This window comes from Pyrgilauda ruficollis, unplaced genomic scaffold (genome assembly GCF_017590135.1).
Source record: "Pyrgilauda ruficollis isolate IOZ18807 unplaced genomic scaffold, ASM1759013v1 scaffold23, whole genome shotgun sequence".
Taxonomy (NCBI): domain Eukaryota; kingdom Metazoa; phylum Chordata; class Aves; order Passeriformes; family Passeridae; genus Pyrgilauda; species Pyrgilauda ruficollis.
The window spans coordinates 10829408-10851181 of NW_024522539.1; the positions used below are offsets into that span (position 1 = coordinate 10829408).

The window sequence follows — 21774 nt, forward strand, 5'->3', positions numbered from 1 at the left end:
TTCCAGTTTGTCTTCTTTCAATAATGACCAGAAATGCAGATGATAGGTAATGTTCAAGCTGCAAGACTGTTACTGATATTATTTGCCCTTTTCCAAATCGAAATTAAAAAAATAACACCAGGTTGTAAAGTTTTCTAGCAGTAGGTAGACAGTGTTATGTCTGCCTTAATCATAAAGGCATTTTACAGTCTATTGCTAAATGTAAATATGTTTGTTCTGACTTCAGGTCACTTGAGTTCCTCATCAATATACCCTGTCTGCCTCGCACCTTATTTGATAGTAACATCCTGTTCGGACAACAGAGTGCGGTTCTGGAGATGCACTGTAGAGACTGACCTGAACAGCAAAACTGAGGAGAAGGAGACATACCACTGGAGAAAATGGCCTTTAATGAACGATGAAGGGGAAGACAACAGCAGTACAGTGAGCATAGTAGGAAGGCCAGTTGCTGTTAGCTGTTCTTACACAGGACGTCTTGCAGTAGCATACAAACAACCCATACAGCATAATGGGTTTGTTTCCAAAGAATTTTCCATGCATGTTTGTATACTTGAATGTGAGTCTACTGGAGGATCAGAGTGGGTTTTGGAACAGACAATTCATCTGGATGATTTAGTTAAGGTCGGAAGTGTACTTGACTCAAGGGTCAGCGTGGATAGTAATTTATTTGTTTACAGTAAGTCAGATGCTTTCTTGAATAAAGACAAATACCTGGTGCCCAGTATCAAGCATTTGGTGCATTTGGACTGGGTTTCAAAAGAAGATGGTTCACATATACTGACAGTTGGAGTGGGTGCCAACATCTTCATGTATGGAAGGCTTTCAGGGATTGTAACAGATCAAACCAGCAGCAAAGAGGGAGTAGCTGTCATCACCCTGCCACTAGGAGGGAGCATAAAACAAGGTGTGAAGTCAAAGTGGGTGTTGCTGAGGTCCATTGATTTGGTTTCATCTGTGGATGGCACTCCTTCCCTGCCTGTGTCTCTGTCCTGGGTGAGAGATGGAATACTGGTGGTGGGAATGGACTGTGAAATGCACGTTTATGCCCAGTGGAAACACGCAGTCAAGTTTGTTAATGGAGAAAGTGATGTTTTTCCTTCTGAAGACTCAACAACACAAGATCCATTCAAAACAAGCGCAGTAATGAAGAAGACCAGTGTAATTGATGGGGCAGGTATTGTGGATGATGTTTTTGGCACTCCAACTGTAATTCAGGATGCGGGCCTCTTTGAAGCTGCTCATGTTCTTTCACCTACTCTACCCCAGTATCATCCAACCCAGTTATTAGAACTGATGGACCTGGGTAAAGTTCGCAGAGCCAAAGCCATTTTGTCGCATTTAGTTAAATGCATTGCAGGAGAAGTTGCAATAGTCAAAGACACAGAGGCTGGAGAAGGGACTGGTCCTAAACGCCATCTTTCTCGCACCATCAGTGTGAGTGGCAGTACTGCCAAGGATACCATTACTGCTGGGAAAGATGGTACCCGAGACTACACAGAGATAGACTCAATTCCCCCGCTGCCGCTGTATGCACTGCTTGCTGCTGATCAGGATGCCACCTATGTTGCCGAAGAAACTTCTAAAATACCTCAGGGCTCTGAAGACCATGCAAAGAGAAAAACAGAGGATCAGTACTCGGATCTGTTCCAGATTCAACCTGTTACAACGGAAGACTTTATAGATTTTGAGCCTGAAAAGAGGGAGAGTAAATCCAAAGTTATTAATCTGTCACAGTATGGGCCAACTTACTTTGGCCGAGAGCATGCCAGTGTCCTTTCAAGCCACCTGATGCACTCAAGTTTGCCAGGCCTCACTCGACTGGAGCAGATGTTCCTTGTAGCTTTGGCAGACACTGTGGCCATGACAAGCACTGAACTAGATGAGAACAGAGATAAGAATTACTCAGGTTAGTAACTGACATATTATTAAATTGACATTCTTTTTCTTCTCAGCAAAGGTAAACTTAGTCCTTGGGTATTTTGGGATAACAAAGCTGAAAGCTAGCATCACTTATTCAGGTTAGATACATCAGGAAAGAAAAACAGATGTAAGTAAGAACTTGAAGTTCATACATAATAAATACCTTGTAGTTCAGGTTGTCAGCAGCCTTAGAAACATACATTCCTCACACACTGTTATGATAGCTTGTATCTCTGCCTACTGTATGTTTCAGCTGCATGTTTAAAAGTGTTTTCTGTGGCACAGGAAGAGATACCTTAGATGAATGTGGCCTTCGGTACCTGCTGGCCATGCGCCTGCACACCTGCCTGCTGACATCCCTGCCTCCCCTGTACCGTGTCCAGCTGCTCCACCAAGGTAACCCTCATAGCATCTGCTTGCCTTTGATTTATAATGTCATATTTCTATTATGTGCATAGTAATTTTCTATGTCATTAAGGCCATTATCTTGCAAAGGCTTGGTGTAGGCTTCCCTACATACACTATAAATAGCAAAAAAAGTGCAGCTCTAGAGTAGAATATTCTGGCCTATCCAGTTTGAGGCATGAATGAATTGCCCAACACAGATTGTATATGTAATTCATTGTTTCTGCTAGAAGAATTAAGAAATTTCCTTACATGAGCATGGTTTTATCTTAAAGACTATTCTATTATTTTCATCACAACAGGTTTTTTTTTGCTCAATCTGAGTAAATGTTGTGAAATAACACAAGTTATTTCACAATAAAAGCAAAAAAGTTACCACCTAAAGAGCAGAGAGAAGGGTTTCTGGCCCAAAATGGATCTGCTTCTGTGATAACAGAATATTTTTCCTTTAGTCTCTCAACATACAATTCCTGCATAGTTAAAAAAAGCAAAGCAAAAATATACTTCAGCTGTTCATTTAACAGCTCTACTTCCTTTTGGGGGAATCAGTGTCTCTCAGGTGTACCCAGCTCTTGCGTTGGAGACCCCACTTTGCATCCCTGAAATATTCCATTTGCTTATTAGCAACTCTTAGATTTCTGAATTGTATTGGTTTATGTCATTGTTTAGGCCTGTCAACTTGCCATTTTGCATGGGCTTTCCATTCTGAGGCTGAGGAGGAGTTGATCAATATGATTCCTGCTATCCAGAAGGGAGACCCGCAGTGGTCTGAGCTGAGAGCTATGGGCATTGGTTGGTGGGTCAGGAATATCAACACTCTCCGAAGGTGCATTGAGAAGGTACTTTTTACTGGTTACAGATTCTAGCTCCATGCTGTTAGATGTGTCTACTGTGCTAAATTTCCAAGACGTCTAATGTAAAAATACATCTTTAAATATTACAGTTTATTCAAAGAATCCAGTAGCAAAACAATTCTCCTAGTACTCCAAATCCAATTACATGAGAGTCCTATACAAAACCCAAACTGTGTTCATTCAAGAGATACTGTTATTAGCTTAAGTATTTCTAAGTAATGGATTGCCAGAGGAATTTCACCTAATAGTATGAGTTACTGTAACAATTTAAAAGAAAATATTTTTATTTGCACATTGCTAATGTCCCACTGAGCTCGAGAGAGGTTGCTATCTGCAATAGTGCTGTATTTCTGATTCTTAAAAACATTTGCAGTGTAGAGCTCTGTTACATAGGAATAAAATATTCTTACAGAAATTACTTTGTTGCTTTGTAGAGATAACACAGTTTACCTGGCCATCCTCTGTGACAAAGAACACAGGTTATTTAGCTAAAAGCAGCTTTTATATTTTCATCAATAATAGCAGGCTTTGTTCACTGCAGGTTGCAAAAGCTTCGTTCCAGAGGAACAACGATGCCTTAGATGCTGCACTTTTTTACCTTGCTATGAAGAAAAAGGCAGTGGTGTGGGGTCTGTTTAGGTGAGTTCTGCTGACTTGAAGTTTGATCAAATCTTAATTGAACCAGGAATGCAAAGCAGAACTCATTCAAGAGTAGAGTTAATTTCAAGTAATGTTGTTCAAGTGATAGTATGCTGAGGTACATAATAAATAGCTCTATACATTGCATTTCTTTATACAGGTCCCAGCATGATGAAAAGATGACTGCCTTTTTCAGCCACAACTTCAATGAAGACCGATGGCGTAAAGCTGCTTTAAAAAATGCTTTTGCTTTGTTGGGAAAACAACGTTTTGAGCAGTCAGCTGCATTTTTCTTGCTAGCAGGTTCACTAAAAGATGCTATAGAGGTATCTGCTTTTGAGAAATTAAGTTTCAGTTTCTAATTTGACCTATGTTACTGCATCCTTACAAGCTGTCCTCTGATAAAGTTTTCACAATTTGTGGCAGCAGAAATGGAATGGTATGTCCACACAGGACCCCCTTTTGCCCTGCAGACATACCATTTACCTCCACAGTACTGTGAAAAGCAACTGGGAAGCTGCTTTGAAGTCCAGAATAATTGTTCAGATACCATTCCTCAGTGGAAGTACTCTTGTGAGTACTTGGAACTGTGACCCTTCTGGCAAAACTTTGTTTGAATAGCACAATTAAGTTGTAGCACTCTGTTCAGCCTTGAGCCATTCTGCATGACCTCTTGGTACAATATTAAGTTAAAAAAAAAAAAAAAAAAAAAAAAAAAGTCAAGAGTTCTCTTGTGAAGCAGTTCTGGAATCCCTTTTTAGTGGAGCTATGTTGCTGCTTGCCACAAGGGAGGTTGAAGCTGTGAGAAGGATCATAAGCTAAGCAGTATCTCTCAGGAGAGGATGGGATTTAGAGAACCTTTAGAATATCTGCCTATTTATTTTCAGTATGTTTGTCTTCACTTGAGAATGTATTTTCCTCTACATCAGATGGTGTGAAAAATATCTTACCAGTGACATAATAACATGAAAGTTGGAGGGTGCAATTATTCTACTAGATGGAAAAAAAATAGACATCCTTATCTTCTGCCATATTATTTTTTAATGCTATGTACTTCTATGCATGTTAAAAATCCCTAAAATAGAGAAAAGTATACCTCTTTCCAAACAGCAGAAAATGTTACTTGGATATTTATCACTTACCACATTTTTGACCTGAAGATTAATTTATACTTCAAAGAACAGATAAGAGGAGAAAAAAATATCTGTTCTGTAAACATATATTGCTATTCACTTTATTTTATAGAACTCCCCTTATAAAACAACCTTTTCCCCACTCCTTATCATAGGTGTGCCTTGAGAAAATGGAAGACATCCAGTTGGCCATGGTCATTGCTCGTTTGTATGAATCAGAGTTTGAAACCTCTGTCACATACACCTCCATTCTCTATGAAAAGATTTTGGGTTGCCAGAAGGATGGAACTGGATTCAGCTGTACTAAGTTGCATTCTGATCCGTTTCTGAGAAGCATTGCATACTGGATAATGAAAGATTACACACGAGCACTGGATACATTATTGGAACAAACACCCAAAGACGATGATGAAAACCCAGGTAAGGGAAAAAATATTAATCTGATAGGGCAAACTTATTAAGAAAAAGAAGAGAGGGTCTTCAACCCTCTAACACGAAACTTAGTTCCTGCTGTCAGCTAAGCTCAGGAGAGCTGTCTTTGTTTGGCACTTCCATACAATACTTCTTTAGTAATGAATGCAGGTTGGTCTTTTTTCCAGGGAACTTAAATTCTTATTCTTACTTCTAGGAATTAGCAGTATTGTAGCAGGATTTTCTATCCCATCTATTCAAGATTAATGTTAAGTGACAGATGGCTACATAGGTTTCATATTCCCAATAGGAATTTCCTTGGGGAAATCTCTACCTGGATGATCTTCTCAGCTGCCTTATAGCTTAGCTGAGTGCAATATAACTGCGAGGCAAATGATAGAATTTGTATCTTTCTACTCATTCAGCTCATACCTTTATTCTTTTTGTGGAGAATAAGTAATTATTTCATTTTGTTTTGATTACTAGACCCAAAATTGTCTTTGTGTGTTTTGATGAACCTCTAATGCAGGAAATAACTGCAAAACAGAATCATACTATCTAAAAGGCATTTTCAATGGATGTCATATCTGTTTAATTCCTCAGTTATTGTCAAATCCTGCAATCCTGTGGTGTTCAGTTTCTACAACTATCTTCGGACCCACCCTTTGCTCATCCGAAGATACTTCAGCTCCCCAGAAGGAACTCTCGCCACCTTAGGTCTAAAAACTGAGAAAAGCTTTGTTGATAAAATTAATCTTATAGAAAGAAAATTATTCTTCACTACTGCAAATGCTCACTTTAAAGTGGGCTGCCCTGTACTAGCCCTTGAAGTCCTTTCCAAAATTCCAAAAATAAGAAAAAAGTCTACTGTAGCTGGAGAAAAAGATTCATCCAGTCCTTCAATCCAGACTGACGTTTCAGATTCCAAAGCCCTACAGGATGGTGCTGGAAGTAGTGATATAGACTGGTCAAAACCCATTTCAACTTCCTTTGCTTTGGGGAGCACTGTAGAATCTTCAGCACAATTTGACTGGAGTCAACCAGCAGTAAAATTTGATGATGAGCCCCTTACTCTTGATTGGGGTGAAGACAAAAATGGATCAGATGAAGAAGACAAGGATGTTGGGATAATGATGAAAAAGTCTGATTCTAAGAGTGAAGATGAGAGGACCTCAGACACCAGCGTGGCTCAAACACCACATGGGGAGGTTTCTGAGGCAGGAGACACTGAGGTTGATGTTATTGCTGAGCAATTGAAATTCAGAGCCTGTTTGAAAATCCTTATGACTGAACTGAGGACTTTGGCTACAGGTTATGAAGTGGATGGAGGAAAGCTCAGATTTCAGCTGTACAACTGGCTGGAAAAAGAGATTGCTGCTATGCATGAAATATGCAACCACGACACAGGGGACAAAGACTACTGTAAAACATATACCAAAGTAAATGGGGATCTGCTTGACCCCGAAGATATTATGGATAAGCCAGACATTGGCTCGTACGAACGGCACCAGATCGAAAGACGCAGGTTACAAGCAAAGCGAGAACATGCTGAGAGAAGGAAGTGGTGGCTGCAGAAGAACCAAGCTCTTCTCAGGGTTTTCCTCAGTTATTGTAGTCTTCATGGGGCACAAGGTGGAGGTTTAGCATCTGTAAGGATGGAGCTGAAATTCTTGCTGCAGGAGTCACAGCAGGTAAAGCAAATTCAAAATTCATTTCTACTGACGAATGCGAACAGTTCTAGACTGTCAGTTATGTCAAATGCATGAGTTTGTGCCTAGATAGTTTCTGGTAATGTTCTGTAAGTCTAATGGTCATGACAATTTTAATGTTCCTGGAGAAAGAATTTGCTATTTAAGTGTGCTGCATTTCCCAGTATGGATTATTTGGTTCTGAAGAATCTGCCATGTGACACTGAGGATCAAGCTACTTATGATTATGGAATATAAATGTTGCTGTTTTGTATTGTAGCTGCAGCATTGTATGTGTTATTATGACATAATTTTGGTCACAGTTTCTAGGTACCTATATAATAAATTAAATTCACAGTTACTGAAATAAAACAAAATCTCATTCCTAGACCTCTACAGATCATGCAAAGGAACTAGAAGGAACGGGGTGTTAGCTTCAAGGCTCAACAAATAATATAAAGTCAGACAGGGTACTACTCACTTTACTCAGTTATAGCATTTTCTACATTTCATACAAAAAGGGATATTGTACAGCAAATGTTAACTACTACACTGAGCTACAGCAAATAATCTGATGCTGGGAAAGTCTTTCCACATGCTCTAGTGCTAGATTTCTCCAATTTCAAACAGGGGCAACAGACAGCTGTTTTGGTGGTACTTGGCTTAGAATGTACATTAAAGAATTCTTTTTAAGTTCTGTTTGTTTCCCCTTGAGAAACTCAGGTAAGTACAAATTTGGCTTTGTTCCTAAACTCAGACCAGTGACCAGTTGTACCAACTTGTGCTACTGCAAGTACATTTTTAGTTAGTGTTTCTTAACAGATGATCTCCACGCTTCCTAATGAACTACATGAAAATACTCTTCCTGCATGAAATCAAAATGTGCTCTAGCAAACATGGCTATCAAGTCTGAACCTTATAATTATTATAGTAAATAATAACTTGCTTTTGACAGTAAAATCTTGTCTGTACTGAGTAGACAGCGATGGAAGAGGATAAATAATCTGAGAAATATATTTAAGATGTAAAATTTTCTCTATTTTTTTTTTCAAAGCAATGATTTTAAATACAATCTTTTCTTTTAAAACAGGAAACTACTGTAAAGCAACTCCAGTCTCCGCTTCCATTACCCACAACGCTTCCACTGCTTTCAGCAAGCATAGCATCCACAAAAACTGTGATTGCTAATCCTGTGCTGTACTTAAACAACCACATCCATGATATACTTTACACTATTGTGCAGATGAAATCACCACCACATCCTAATATTGAAGATGTCAAGGTAATTCATAGCTTTAATCTAAGGCCTAATGTTTGATGAAATGGAAAGATAGCAGGAAAAGATAGGAATGAGCACAGGGTGAGTTTAGGAAAGTATACTTTTTTAACAGTTGGACAGTACCATTTTCTTCACACTGTGGATTTTATTGAACTTTCCAAGAAATCCTTGCATTTCCTCTTTTTAAGAACTGGACTGTTTTTGTTGCATTGTGAGGCAAAACCAGTTATTTTATTACTCCTGGAGACTAATGGAATTTATTAAGCACATAACTGAGGTAAGGAAAGAGATTTTAGATAAAACTATTATATCATGACTACACAAACTTTTTTGTATTTTATGTATATTGAGTAGGTATTGCTACATTGAACTGCAGTGTTATATAGTACAGCTTCCAGGAACCATTCCATTAAATTCATTGTCATAACAGGAGGTGCTTAATTGCTACTTCAGTATGCTCATTTACTGTGGCTGTTCTGTATTAGAATCAAGTTAATTATCTTGACATAATATTTGAAGGTGTTGACTGCCGTCAAATTATCTTGAACAAATAGTTGTGATTTTCTAAGCACTGTACTGTAAACTTAAAGTAACATTCAGTTACTATTTCTTGCACTTGCTTTAAAACTAGGACAGTCCTGCAGAACACATTTCCAATATCCTTTAGAAAGAAATGTATATTACTCACCTTTTATATAAAACATATAGCTCATTGGTTCTCTTTATTTTAGGTGTACACACTTCATTCTTTAGCAGCTTCTCTTTCTGCATCCATTTATCAAGCACTATGTGACAGCCACAGCTACAGGTAAAGAGGTTCCTACATTTGCAGTATAATTTGTGCAACCTAAATGGAAATTCTTCCTGCATGTGAATTAAAAAGGGATTAAATGTTTGTTAATGGGTAAAGATACTTTTACACATTAAACATCGCTAACTTTGATACGCCCGATCAATTTTACACAGATAAAATAACAACAACCATTCAGGGTTTTTCAGTAAACAGTAGGAAAATATGATGTCACTCTCACTTGGGATACTCACTTTCTCATCAGAAAAAAATTTATTTGTATGCAGCAGTCAAACAGAAGCAAATCAGTTTACTGGGATGGTTTATCAAGGACTGCTTTTGAGTGATCGACGCAGACTGAGGACAGAAAGCATCGAAGAGCACGCAACTCCAAACTCATCTCCTGCTCAGTGGCCTGGTGAGACTAAAATAAGGTTACTTTTAGCTCCACTGGGCCAGCTCCATGTGCCAGAATTATTTCACTGTCCTGTATGAGAGATTAAATAGTGGATAATCAATGACATATGTTTCTAACTTAATTCTCAAAATAGTAACAGCCTTTCATTTCTTCATGTATCAAAACAAATGAAAATAAACTTTGTATATGGCAAACATCTTGCTTGAAGAAGAGATGATGATCTTTAGGATAAATGACAATGACAATTTGTCACCCCAAAATGTTTTCCTCCAGTCTGCCTAACCCCTTAGCAATGCTACCTCCATTGTCTCCACAGTACTGTCCTACATGTATGCTGTACTTGGTATAGCTGTCAAAGCAGCTAATTCTGATGTACAAGCATAAACTGTGGAAATGGTGCAGGAATTTCATAGGCACACTGAACTGCCCATAGTATATGCAGAGAAGTGCATTGCAAAATTCCCAGACCCAAGAAGGCCTTTTATAATTTTGATCTTTTTGATTTTAAGGAAACTGTTAATAGGATGTTTCATCTGAATAAAAGCATCATGTGGCTACTAGTGTTTACCATAAAGTGTAGAGGTAAAACATTTCCTTTTTGTCCATTTGTCCTCCTACTCATTTAATCCCAGAAATTTTCCTCTTTGCAGGTGTGAGTTCACTTATCAACCTCTTAAGTTCAGCTCAGGATGAAGACCAACCAAAGCTGAACATCCTGCTGTGTGAAGCTGTTGTAGCCGTGTACCTGAGCCTGCTGATCCACGCCCTGGCCACCAACTCGTGTAACGAGCTGTTCCGGCTGGCGGCGCACCCGCTCAACAGCCGCATGTGGGCTGCTGTCTTTGGAGGGGGAGTCAAGCTGCTCGTGAAACCCCGCAGGCAGTCTGAGAACATCCCAGGTACGCTGCTCCCTAAAGGTCACGCTAATGGTGTGCATTTTGTGCCTCTTCTGGTAGGTGAACCTTCCTTCCTTTTAAAGAACAGAATTTAAGAAACTACCCGCAAGAAAACACATTAACGAAAAAGCTGAAACAAATAACAGCCTCACAGTTGTCCTTTGTAATGGTATACAGCACATTTTGAATTTGTATTAAAACTGTATAGTTATTATAGTAATAATAGTAATTGTAGGTGCTTATCTATAACATTTTTCAGGAATTTCAGCCATTATTTTTAGGGGAAAAAAAACCCGGGGTGATATAAATCAGTGTTAATACCTATGGAGTTTTAATGGGAAATGAGTGTTGTTTTTTAATGACTGCAGTAAGTAGGAAACAATATTTCTGAAATCAGTTTATAGTGCAAGGTAAGATTTCACCTAGCACAAGACCACAGAGAAGAAATAACAACTTCCATCTGGCAGAAAAACAGCTCATGCATATGTAAGCTCCAACTAAACCCATGATTTTTCAAAGATGAACAAGTGTTAATATGCTGCATGAGGAAAAGCAAAAGTGGAGATTGAATTCAGACTCTGAAGACAAAGACAGATACAACCATTTGTGATAAACTTTAGCAACACTGAAAATCACATCACACAGACTTTTAAATCACCAATAGGCTTGAAACTTATGCAAAAATTAGACATTCTCTCTCCAGAATATAAAACCAAACAGTAATGAGGCATTGCACCATTACAAGTATGCACAACAGGTATCTGTCATTCATGAGATAAGTTAAACTCATTTAGGGCAATTATTTTCATAAGGTAATAGCATAAATAATTTCTGTACGTTGTGTTCATTTGAGATGTATTCTGTTTTCCTTTAACCTTCAAGCTGCTACAGCTTCTGATGTTTCAGAGGATGGTAACGAAGGTTTGTAAAGACTTGCAGTGTAGATTAGTGTTGGTAGTGGCTTTTTTGGACAAACAGAATAGCTTTTAAATACCTAGCTCCCTTGTAATAAAGTAAGTGTAATATTCAATGTTGCCAGGCCAATAACACTTTGAAAAACAAATTCCACATTAATATTTTGGTTACTATTAAGGCATTTTAAATCATAACCCTTGCAGGTAGACTTCAATTGTCAAAAAGTCTGTCTTTCTATTCAGATATTTTCTTTGCTACACTAAGAATTCCTTGGTTTATATTTGAGTAACTGCTAGTTGTGCAGCATACTGTTTAGTGATATTTTACATATTCCATTATTTCTCAACAAAGTTTCTGAGATTCCTTATTTCTTTCTTGAGAAATTTTTCAGCTAAAAGACTTTTTAAAAGCTACATCTCCTAAGAACTTAATCCAGGATGCAAATGTAAAATGTATTTTTCAAAATATATCCAACTGAATGCCACAGTTATTGAATTTATCATAATGAAACTTTTTTATGATTACACTTACTTTATTTAGGCTGGCTTTGATTCGAAATGAGTAGAAATTAGTACTAATAACAGTGGTGTTAGTTGCTTCAGTTATAAAATACAGACATTTTAAAGATGCAGTACTAATATCAGCTTTTTTAATTACCCGAATTTAGCACCTCCTCTTCCATCAGAAGAAATGGATAAACACCGCCGTCGGTTCAACATGAGAATGCTGGTGCCAGGAAGACCAGTAAAAGACAGCAATGTGCCACCACCTGTACCTGCAGAAAGACCCTCTTACAAAGAAAAGTTTATTCCTCCAGAACTCAGCATGTGGGACTATTTTATGGCAAAGGTAATTGAAAATTCCATTAAGTTTTAAAGGACAAAAATAAAGTGAAAATTTTGAGCAGTGTCAGTAGTAAGATGCAGAATATTATCCTGATGATAAAGAGCCTACAAGTCTATTACTTCACTTTCAAAACATGCCTCTTGTCAGTAATGGTGATTAACACTTTCCCCCCTCTCTAATTACTTGTATTTCTAGGGGCGTTGACTTAGAGGTTAAATTGCTGTCATTTAAACTTTATGGGAATCATAAGTGAAGTCAGAGAAGAGATGAGAATATTGTTTTTATACAGAATTTTGCTTTGCATTGCAGCCCTTTCTCCCTTTATCAGACAGTGGTGTTATATATGATTCTGATGAAAGCATTCACAGTGATGAGGAAGAGGACGATGCTTTCCTCTCTGATGTTCAGATCCAGGAACACACTGATGCCAATTCTTACAGGTCAGCAGAAATTGTCACTATTGCAGAATAATTTTGTCAAATGCCTACCTTTGCTTCCAAATTCGAAAAAACTTACGGATCTTCCGCACCATCCAACATAATTGAAGCAATTTTAGTACTGTGGGCAGAGTTGTCTATGGCAATGGGATTACAGAAATTACAAATTCTCATCACAATAAGAGTTCCTCATTTACTTGCCAGAAAAAAGGGATTAGGAAGTTAAAGTTGTGTGGTTTGCAGTTTTTTGGGGAAGGGAAAAGAACTGAGAAAACCCATTTTCATTTTCAAGGCTCAAAATAATGTAGCACAATGCCAGCTCTAGAATAATAGTTTAGACTGCTGATTCAAGCATGTAGTTTTTCAATGAGGTGCAGGTTAAATACTACCTTTTTACAGTGTTTTTCTAACCTGTGTACTCACTTGAAGAAGAAAAATACTCTGTAGATAACTCTTAATAGTTTTTTAACATGACTAAATCTATTCTTTTTATGCAGCTGGGCTCTTCTACATCTGACAATGGTAAAATTAGTTCTGCACAACATTAAAAACTTCTTTCCCATTGCTGGTCTGGAATTCACTGGTATGCTAAATCCTGCTTTACCTTTTATTTTTTTGTATATATGGCTTTCTGTCAGACTTCATGTTTTAATTCTAACTTTAAAATTAAAATAATTAAATATATTATTTATTACAATTGCCAACATGTACATTTCCTTTCAAATTTTTTTTTGATGGTTATGTTATTATGGGGATTTTATATTCACTGTAGCTTAATTTTTTTTTCTCTGAGCCTTACTTCATTAATATTTCTGTTTAGATCTGCCTGTAACATCTCCATTGGGCATTGCTGTAATAAAAAATTTAGAACACTGGGAACAGATTCTTCAAGATAGAATGGACCAGTTTGAAGGCCCACCTCCAAACTACATCAATACTTACCCCAGTGACCTGGGTGTAGGGGCAGGACCAGCTATTCTCCGCAATAAAGCCATGATTGAACCTGAGAACACACCATTCAAGTAAGTATTTTTTTCCTAGCAAAAGCACATTCTTTGATCACAGAAATTCTAAAGAGCATTTCCTCCTCATGTTAAACAGCCAAACAAGATTGTCTAGCTCTTAGGTCTAGTGGCCAATGTTTTACAGAAACCGTTTTCCCACATCCCTTTGTTCATTCTTATGCAGCTGCCTGTCTCCTGCAGCAGCTTTTACTTCCTCTGCTGCACTTCTCACAGCTGCAACAAGAAAAGTAAATGAGGAAAGAACAGAGATTGTAGGAATCAAGGGCAGTGGCTGCTGCTGGGAACACCCTATTCAACCTGTTTTACTATTCCTTCAGTAGCAGTTGTCTCTCACTCTATCCCAGCAGCAGGAGAGTTATATAATACATGCAGATGTCTGGGGGAGGAGAAAGACAGTTGTACTAAGGTCCTTTTAAAGCTAATCCTCTTGTGTTTAGACAGTGTCATGCCTGGAGGTGTCTGTAAATGCAGATAGTGAACTGTGTTTTCAACTCAAAAATAGCTTGCTTTTCTCAATATATTAAACTACAACTGAGTCAACAATGCAAAAGGAGTCAGCAGTGCCCTGGCAGCCAGGAGGGCCAAGTGTGTCCTGGGGGCATCAGGGACAGCACAGGCAGCCAGGCAAGGGGAGGGGATTGTCCTGCTCCGCTCTGCACTGGGGCAGCCTCACCTCGAGTGCTGGGGCAGTTTTGGTGCCACAATATAATACGGATATAAAACTATTAGAGAGGATCCAAAGGAGGGCAGTGAAGATGGTGAAGGGTCTGGAGGAGAAGCTGTGTGAGGAGCAGCTGAGGGCACTGGGTCTGTTCAGCCTGGAGGAGACTGAGGGCAGACCTCACTGCAGGTGCAGCTTCCTTGTGAGGGGAAGAGGAGGGGCAGGCACTGATCTCTGATCCTTGGTGACAGGATCTGAGGGAATAAATGGCCTGAAGCTGTGTCAGTGGAGGCTTAGGTGTGTAACTAGTAAAAGCTTCTTCACCCAGGAGGTGGCTGGGCACTGGAGCAGGCTCCCTGGGGAGGTGGGTGCAGCACCACCAACAAAGTTCCAAAGTATTTGGTCAACACTCTCAGGCACACAGTGGAATTGTTAGATTTGAGTTAGATTCAGTGATCCTTGTGGGTCCCTTCTAACTCAGGATACTCTGTGCTTCTTTCTTTCTTTCTTTCTTCTGTTTTATGCAGATCAAAAGATTACTCAGCTCTTCCAGCAAAAAGGCTCTGGCATTTTCTTGTGAAACAAGAACTTCTTCAGGAGACTTTCATAAGATACATATTCACAAAGAAAAGAAAGCAGAGTGAGGTAAAGAAAGGATATAACTTTTTTTTTAAAAACAAAGCTCAATTATAACTGTTCCTCAGTCTCCACAGTATTTAATTTTTCTTTCCATTTTTCATTGACATTTCAGTTTCTCTCATTTAACAATGTTTAGATTTTTTTTCAAAATCAACACGACTGCCATGTTGTTGACTGGGATATCAACTGAACCAAATATTTTTAAACAAGACATATTTCACCTTTATGTATTGGAATACTATCCTAATAAACAGAACATTTGCAATAACAGTAATAAGCAAAGAAAATTTGAAAATTCTTTCTTTTTTTGGTGTGTCATAGTGAAAAAGAAATTTAAATGTGCTATTCATTTGTGTATATGTATATATGCATGAGTAATATATACATATAAAGGTAATATTATATAGTAATATATAATATGGGGCTTTACAAATCGTACCAGTTACAACTGCTATGTTCTAACTGAAAATTTAAGCAAACACATAAATATCATGGGAAATAAGTATATTATTTAATATCTTTTAGAATTCCTGTAAGTATGGAGTTTGTGTGTGTATTATTCCTCCATTTATTTATTATATCATACATTTTGTGTTCATCTAGGACGCATTACATTTTAAGTGAGTTTGTTTAGATTCCTGTCTTAGTTTCTGTGCCTTTTATAAAAAGTTAAAAATACATTTGTCATCATTTACTGACAGAGTGGCCTTTAAAATCTAGTTTGGAATGTTTCATTCTTTTTTTATATTTGTTTGTGCATGTGTTTTGTGTTTGTGACTGTGTGATGTTATGTAGTCTGTAGAAGATCGTGTGGAGCAGGTCAAACAAAACTGCGTAGCAGAAGATCACAAAAACAAGGTAGTATCCCTTCTCCCAAACCTCTAGCACATTCTTAAAAGTTCTGTGGAACTGGCTTTTCTTTTCTAATGTGACTAACAGAAGCTGTGTGTTCTGTGTAGTCTGTGTGACAGGCTTTTAATCCATGAACTAACTTCGGATGTCCTGATAATTGGGATGAGTGAACACCTTGTAAATAGTGTTGCACACACAACTTTGTGTTTCTTACACTCAAATATCACTTTTGGCTACTAGAACACCAAAGAGTATGAGAAGTCTAAAGTTTAGCTACTGAAACAATGCTAAGGCCACTGAACTTTTCTTGCATGAATTTTGTATAGATTTTTGCACTCTGAATGTATCACTAAAAAATGCATTTTCACACTAATTGAAGTTTTTTTTAAATGTTTTGTAGGTTGAAGCAGATCTTGGATACCCTGGAGGAAAAGCAAAAATCATTCACAAAGAATCAGATATGATAATGGCATTTGCAGTTAACAAGGTAAGCCTCAAATACTACAAGAAATGTAATAAACGATCTTAATTATAGTTAGTATAAATTTTGTATTTGTGCTGCATAGGCAAACAGCAATGAAATTGTTTTGGCATCTACACATGATGTTCAAGAACTTGATATTTCAGCTCTACTGGCTGCTCAGTCATTTATATGGATTGGGGAAGAATATGACAGAGAGTCTAAAAGGTAGGATTGTTTCTTTGTGGTTATATTAATAAGAGTATTGATTTTCTGTGAGGCTGTGTCTATATTACCTGTGTAAGCACAAATGGAGCACACAAAAAACATTTACTCTTCTTCAGTAGGTTTCAGATTGCTTTGCAAGTGAGGGAAAGCAAGAGAATAATTACTGTCTTTAGGAAAGTGTGCACTGCACAGTGAAGTGAAATCCCATGTGGTGCATAAGGTAATGAAGGAAGTGCTACCTTGGACACCCTGCAGTTCCCTTGCATCAGTGCAGTGTGGAGGGCAGCTGTGGTAGCTGATGCTGGATGTTCTGTCCCCTCCATTCCTGTGCTGAGAGCTGTGAGTGCATCAGCTGCAGCGAGCACTCCTCTGTACCAGCTCCCTGCACACTGCACACACAGGTCAGGGAGAACCCAACAATATTCTCCTCAGGGAATTACAAGCTTATATTCTTGTACTGAAATCATCTCTTGAGATTAAACATGGATAGATTTGGGGCTCGTGGATAGAATTTGTATTGCATAAGTGCAGGAACTATCAGTTTATAGCCTCATTATTGTCACTTCCTCTACCCACTGCCATTAGGTTCTTGACAAATAATTAAAGATTTTTAGGAGCAAAGAAGTTTTTGCTTAAAGCAGAACTGTTCTTTTACAGTTCCGATGACGTTGACTTCCGTGGTTCTACCACAACGCTGGCTCCTTCAAGTGCACCATCATTTGGAGTGAGTCAGATCCAGCCATCTCCATCCATGCCCTGGCTAGGCACGGGGCAAACCAGCACTGGAGCTGGTGTGGTGAGTACTTCTGTGTGTGCAGCTCAGGAGAGCAGGTGTTTATCATCTGTTTTTACTAGAGAGACCTAGTGTGCATTAGTTATCATATGTCAATCCAGTATTGACATAAAAGGCCAACAGCAACCAAAACCTGGCCAAAAAGAAGGCAAAACTAAGCATTTTCTCATATACTATGGCACAGAATTATTGTGATATAGAAAATATTGGGTCAGTCTGGGTGGTTTATTGTGGGAAATAGTAAAGGTAAGAACACTTTCAGAAAGCTGGGAAAGCAGGCCTTAGAAACAGAGTGAAATTAGAGCTGGCTGCAGCTGCAAAGTCTGAAAGTAGAAAAGTTACAATAGTACAGCAAGCAAGGACTTTAAACAATAATTTAAGTATTAGGCTTGGCCAAGATAGACCTTAAGACTGCAGAAAATATGCTTAGCAAGATAGTAGAAAGTTTTACGCTTAATAATAAAGTATTGTGTCTTGTTAATAGAAAGCATACCCACAAGCATTGTGTGAAGCACGTGTACATGTGCTTTTAGAGATTGGCTAGAACAATTGTCTGTAAGCTTTAGCAATATGCTGTTGGCTAGAAAGTTTTTAAAATGCTCTGTAATAAAGAAATCTTTGGCTGCTGCTGGCAAGACATGAGCTGTTGCCATCTGCCAATTGTCTCAACTGTGTAATGAGACTGGTCCTTCAATAAAGCTCAAGAAATGTATCCCAGCAGTCCCATCCTGTTTGTGAAAAACCACCAACAGTTTTCTTTCTTATGGGAATTTTGATGTAGGACCACTCAAATAATGTTAGCTTAATAGATTTTTTTAACTAAGGGACACTTAGTATACACAAAATAGTATACACAAAATTGATTAGTGTGTTTGTCTTTTTTTAAATTATTTTCATTTTTCTTTGTTTCATATAAAGCTGATTAAAAGAAATCTGAATAACGTCAAGAGAATGGCTTCACATCCAGTCCATCAGTATTGTAAGTGAATCATTAGTATGGAATTTATAGTTTTTACAAAATACTGTACTATTAATGATCACCTTTTAATATTAGATCTTACAGGAGCACAAGACGGAAGTGTCCGAATGTTTGAGTGGACAAGGCCACAGCAGCTGGTGTGCTTCCAGCAGGCTGGGAATGCCAGGGTGACAAGGATGTATTTCAATGCCCAGGGAAATAAGGTAAGTACAACATCTAGGGTTTTGGGGGGGGTTGGAGTTTTTATTCATAAGGAAACGTTTGGGTGTGCTGTGACCTCTAAAGCAGTTTTACTGCTGCCATGCAGAACTCTTAGGATGCCCTAGAACAGTGATATTGTGTTGTGCATTTTGGCTGCATGTGGGAGCTTTGTAATAAACCCTGACCCTTATTCTGCTTTCTCTTCTCTCAGCTCCACACTGCTATCCCATATCCTATTGCCACATTTTCACACCATGTGGTGACCTTTTTAAATTAAATATTTTTTTAAAAACTATGGAGATTCCTTATTTTATAGATGCACACTTGTATCAATAATAGAATCATTAAAGCTGGAAAAGACCCCCAAGATCATCAAGTCATTATAGGCACAGGTCTTCAAGAAGTGCCTCCCTCTTTGCATTCTGGCCAAGATAAAGTTTTCACAGAATGCAATACCTAGAAGAACATGGAAGACAGGGATAATTCAGGCCATGAGTTGAAGGCTGTGAGTGTACTCCACTAGAGTGGAGGGCAGAAAGAGTGCAAAAAGACATGCTTTGGCCAGAAGTGACTCTTTGAGGGATATGAAATCCAGAAAGAAGAGTAGAGAAAGAAATTGGGAGGAATACCCACCTTTTCATTTTTTCATGTTGCCTGTTCTATTTTAAAAGGTCTTGTCTGCATTTTTACTGGCAAAATATTTCACGTCATTATAGTTAAATGCTATAAAATGTGAATTAAAGGTTTGGGCATGACTGTACATAGCTATAAAACAGCAAAGGTGAAATAGCTGGAAATATAAAGTATCTCTCAGCATATCTATTTTCAGGTGGCATAGAATGTCATTTAAACTTATCCTAAAACTTACTATAAAAATGTGTTTTGATTGTGCTTTGAGATATTGCAATCTTACCATTATGTGGGAATCAATCTTAAGTCAGAAATTAAGATGTACTTGTTGTTGCTGTGCTTCACATGAAGGTCATTTGGGCAGGATTTGTGAAATCCAACTGAAAAGAGAAAGTATGAGAAGTATTTCTCAATATTTCTAAAATTATTTTGTAAAATACTTACAGAACATGCTGCATAGAATATACAATATTAAATGTTATTAATTTTGGTTAATAAATATAGCTCACTCATCTTACCATTCATGACCACAATTTTTCCACAATTGTTGTTATCATGCTTTTATGGCATGCTATCATGCATCTTACTTTTTAAAGCATTTTCAAGTAGAGTCATGGAGTAATGATGCCTTTGTTAGCTTTAGCATCTAACATTAGGATTTGAAAGATAAGTTTCCATGCTTTCTGCATTTCCAGAAAAGAAGTGACTATGTAGGAGAGCATCAATCATTAAATAATCATTAAACAATCAGCACTGAACTCACTTGGCTTCTAAACTAGTTTTGGGTATTTTTGTCTTGACAATCATTGTTATTGATATTCAATTTGCAGGGGAAGGTTTGGTGGTTCAGGTGGCTTTTTCCCTCAAGTCAGCAGTTTACTAACATGAAGCATCCAGTAACCACCATGCCATGCTAATAAATGCAGTTTATTCCTTACAGTGTGGTGTTGCTGATGGTGAAGGTTTTCTAAGTATTTGGCAAGTAAACCAAACCACCTCAAATCCTAAGCCCTACCTGGTAAGTAAACAGAATTTTTTTACTGTTTTTATTATTATTGTAGAGAAAAAGCAAAGTCTTTGAAACTTGAGACAGGCCCAAAGTGTACGACTTTAATGAGACATATTTGATTTTGCTGCATTTTAATTGGCACACTTCATCAAAACAACTGCAGAGTTTCAGTGATCTTTGCAAAATCAATTGCACCATAACCATAAGCTACAGTGTAATTACAAATACTCCTTCAACATTGCCTGTGTTTAAATTAATAATCAGAGCCACAACTAACGACTATAACCCCAAAACTTAGTAAAAATACACTCTTCAATACATTTTACTGCTTCTTAACATGAAGACCATGCTTAATTTAAAACTCAGGCTGTTGTCATACACTATACTGCAGATTTGTTCTTTGTCACTTATTGTAGTATTTTTCATTTTATACTGGATTTTAGTCCATTGATCCATTCTCAGTTTCAAACTGTCAGTTTTTAAGCTTTGTTTCAAAGACTCTATGTTTTGCTATCACCGACATCAGACTGACAGTAGTTACTTTTGATGCAAATAGCAACTGGTAAGATTGCACTTTTCTGTTTGTTTTGTTTTTAATAGAGTTGGCAGTGCCACAGTAAAACCACAAGTGACTTTGCATTTATAACCTCCTCAAGTCTAGTTGCTACATCGGGACAATCCAATGATAACAGGTGTGTTTAAAGAAACAATGAAGAATTTCAAAACTACTTTTTCATCTCCCTTACCTTTCTAAGCTCTTGGGCATTAATGTGTGGCTGACATTTTAAGGCTCATTGTTCTAAGTTTTATTACGGCTTGAACTTGCTGGATAATTTCTTTGAATATCATCTCTTCAATTGTTTGTTTCCAAGTTTTGTTTGTGTGAGGAGTGGTCAATAATTAACCAGTTTTTTCAGGTTGTATTCCCAATGCAACTACTTTGACATGATGCTGTTGCTGGGGGTAAAAATCTGTTCAGCAAAGCAAGATAATTCTTTTTCTCTGAAAAGAATAACTATAATTATTTGACACAACCTTTGATAAGTGCACATTTAAAGAGTAGAAGGTATAGTTCCACTAAGAAGAATAAAAGAGCAAAGAAAATGATAAAAACTCTTAGTTCTTTGCAAATGCTCTCCAATGTCTGCAGAATGTTCACTTCTGCCTTCTAGACTGACATAAAATGTGAGCACTTTTGAAGTCATGTCACCCCATGAGTCACTTGGCAATAGGCCATAATGATTTTGGTTTTTTTCTCCCTCAGAAATGTGTGCCTCTGGGACACCTTAGTTTCATCTAGTAACAGTCTTATACATGGTAAGTACTGTGGTGAAAATTAAACCTCTGCTTCTTACTGACTAAGGAAATACAGCTTATGTGTGTAGGTGGGACAAGGGGAAAACCTCGTACTGGGGAACAGATCTATGTTTGTGTTGCACACTAATACATGCACCCGGTTCTGCATGTTCTCTACCATGATGTTAATCTGCTCTATATGGAAAAGTATGAAGAGCCTCATAGAATGGTTTGGGTTGGAAGGGACCTTAAAAATCACCTTTCCACTCCCCTTGCCATGGGCAGGGACACCTTTCACTAGACCAGGTTCAAGATCAGCTCTACTTTTTCTAAATCAGGAATTTATCTGTACTTCATATAATGAATTTTA

The 21774-nt window shown here is 37.8% G+C and overlaps 1 protein-coding gene across 3 annotated transcripts in view; it reads left to right on the forward strand.

Moving 5' to 3' along the window:
* DMXL2 (Dmx like 2) overlaps window positions 1-21774 on the forward strand; it is a 48435-nt gene that overhangs the window by 23578 nt on the left and 3083 nt on the right. For all 3 annotated transcript variants that reach the window (XM_041468986.1, XM_041468987.1, XM_041468988.1), the window contains exons 18-42: window positions 227-1906; window positions 2206-2316; window positions 2995-3164; window positions 3721-3818; window positions 3979-4144; window positions 5107-5371; window positions 5966-7053; window positions 8141-8332; window positions 9061-9137; window positions 9407-9537; window positions 10188-10436; window positions 12016-12197; window positions 12504-12634; window positions 13129-13214; window positions 13452-13653; window positions 14845-14962; window positions 15752-15814; window positions 16209-16295; window positions 16375-16496; window positions 17154-17292; window positions 18208-18268; window positions 18344-18471; window positions 20040-20117; window positions 20709-20800; window positions 21373-21425. In XM_041468986.1, the coding sequence (XP_041324920.1) occupies window positions 227-1906; window positions 2206-2316; window positions 2995-3164; window positions 3721-3818; window positions 3979-4144; window positions 5107-5371; window positions 5966-7053; window positions 8141-8332; window positions 9061-9137; window positions 9407-9537; window positions 10188-10436; window positions 12016-12197; window positions 12504-12634; window positions 13129-13214; window positions 13452-13653; window positions 14845-14962; window positions 15752-15814; window positions 16209-16295; window positions 16375-16496; window positions 17154-17292; window positions 18208-18268; window positions 18344-18471; window positions 20040-20117; window positions 20709-20800; window positions 21373-21425 (5769 nt within the window). The remainder of the gene's footprint in view (window positions 1-226; window positions 1907-2205; window positions 2317-2994; window positions 3165-3720; window positions 3819-3978; window positions 4145-5106; window positions 5372-5965; window positions 7054-8140; window positions 8333-9060; window positions 9138-9406; window positions 9538-10187; window positions 10437-12015; window positions 12198-12503; window positions 12635-13128; window positions 13215-13451; window positions 13654-14844; window positions 14963-15751; window positions 15815-16208; window positions 16296-16374; window positions 16497-17153; window positions 17293-18207; window positions 18269-18343; window positions 18472-20039; window positions 20118-20708; window positions 20801-21372; window positions 21426-21774) is intronic.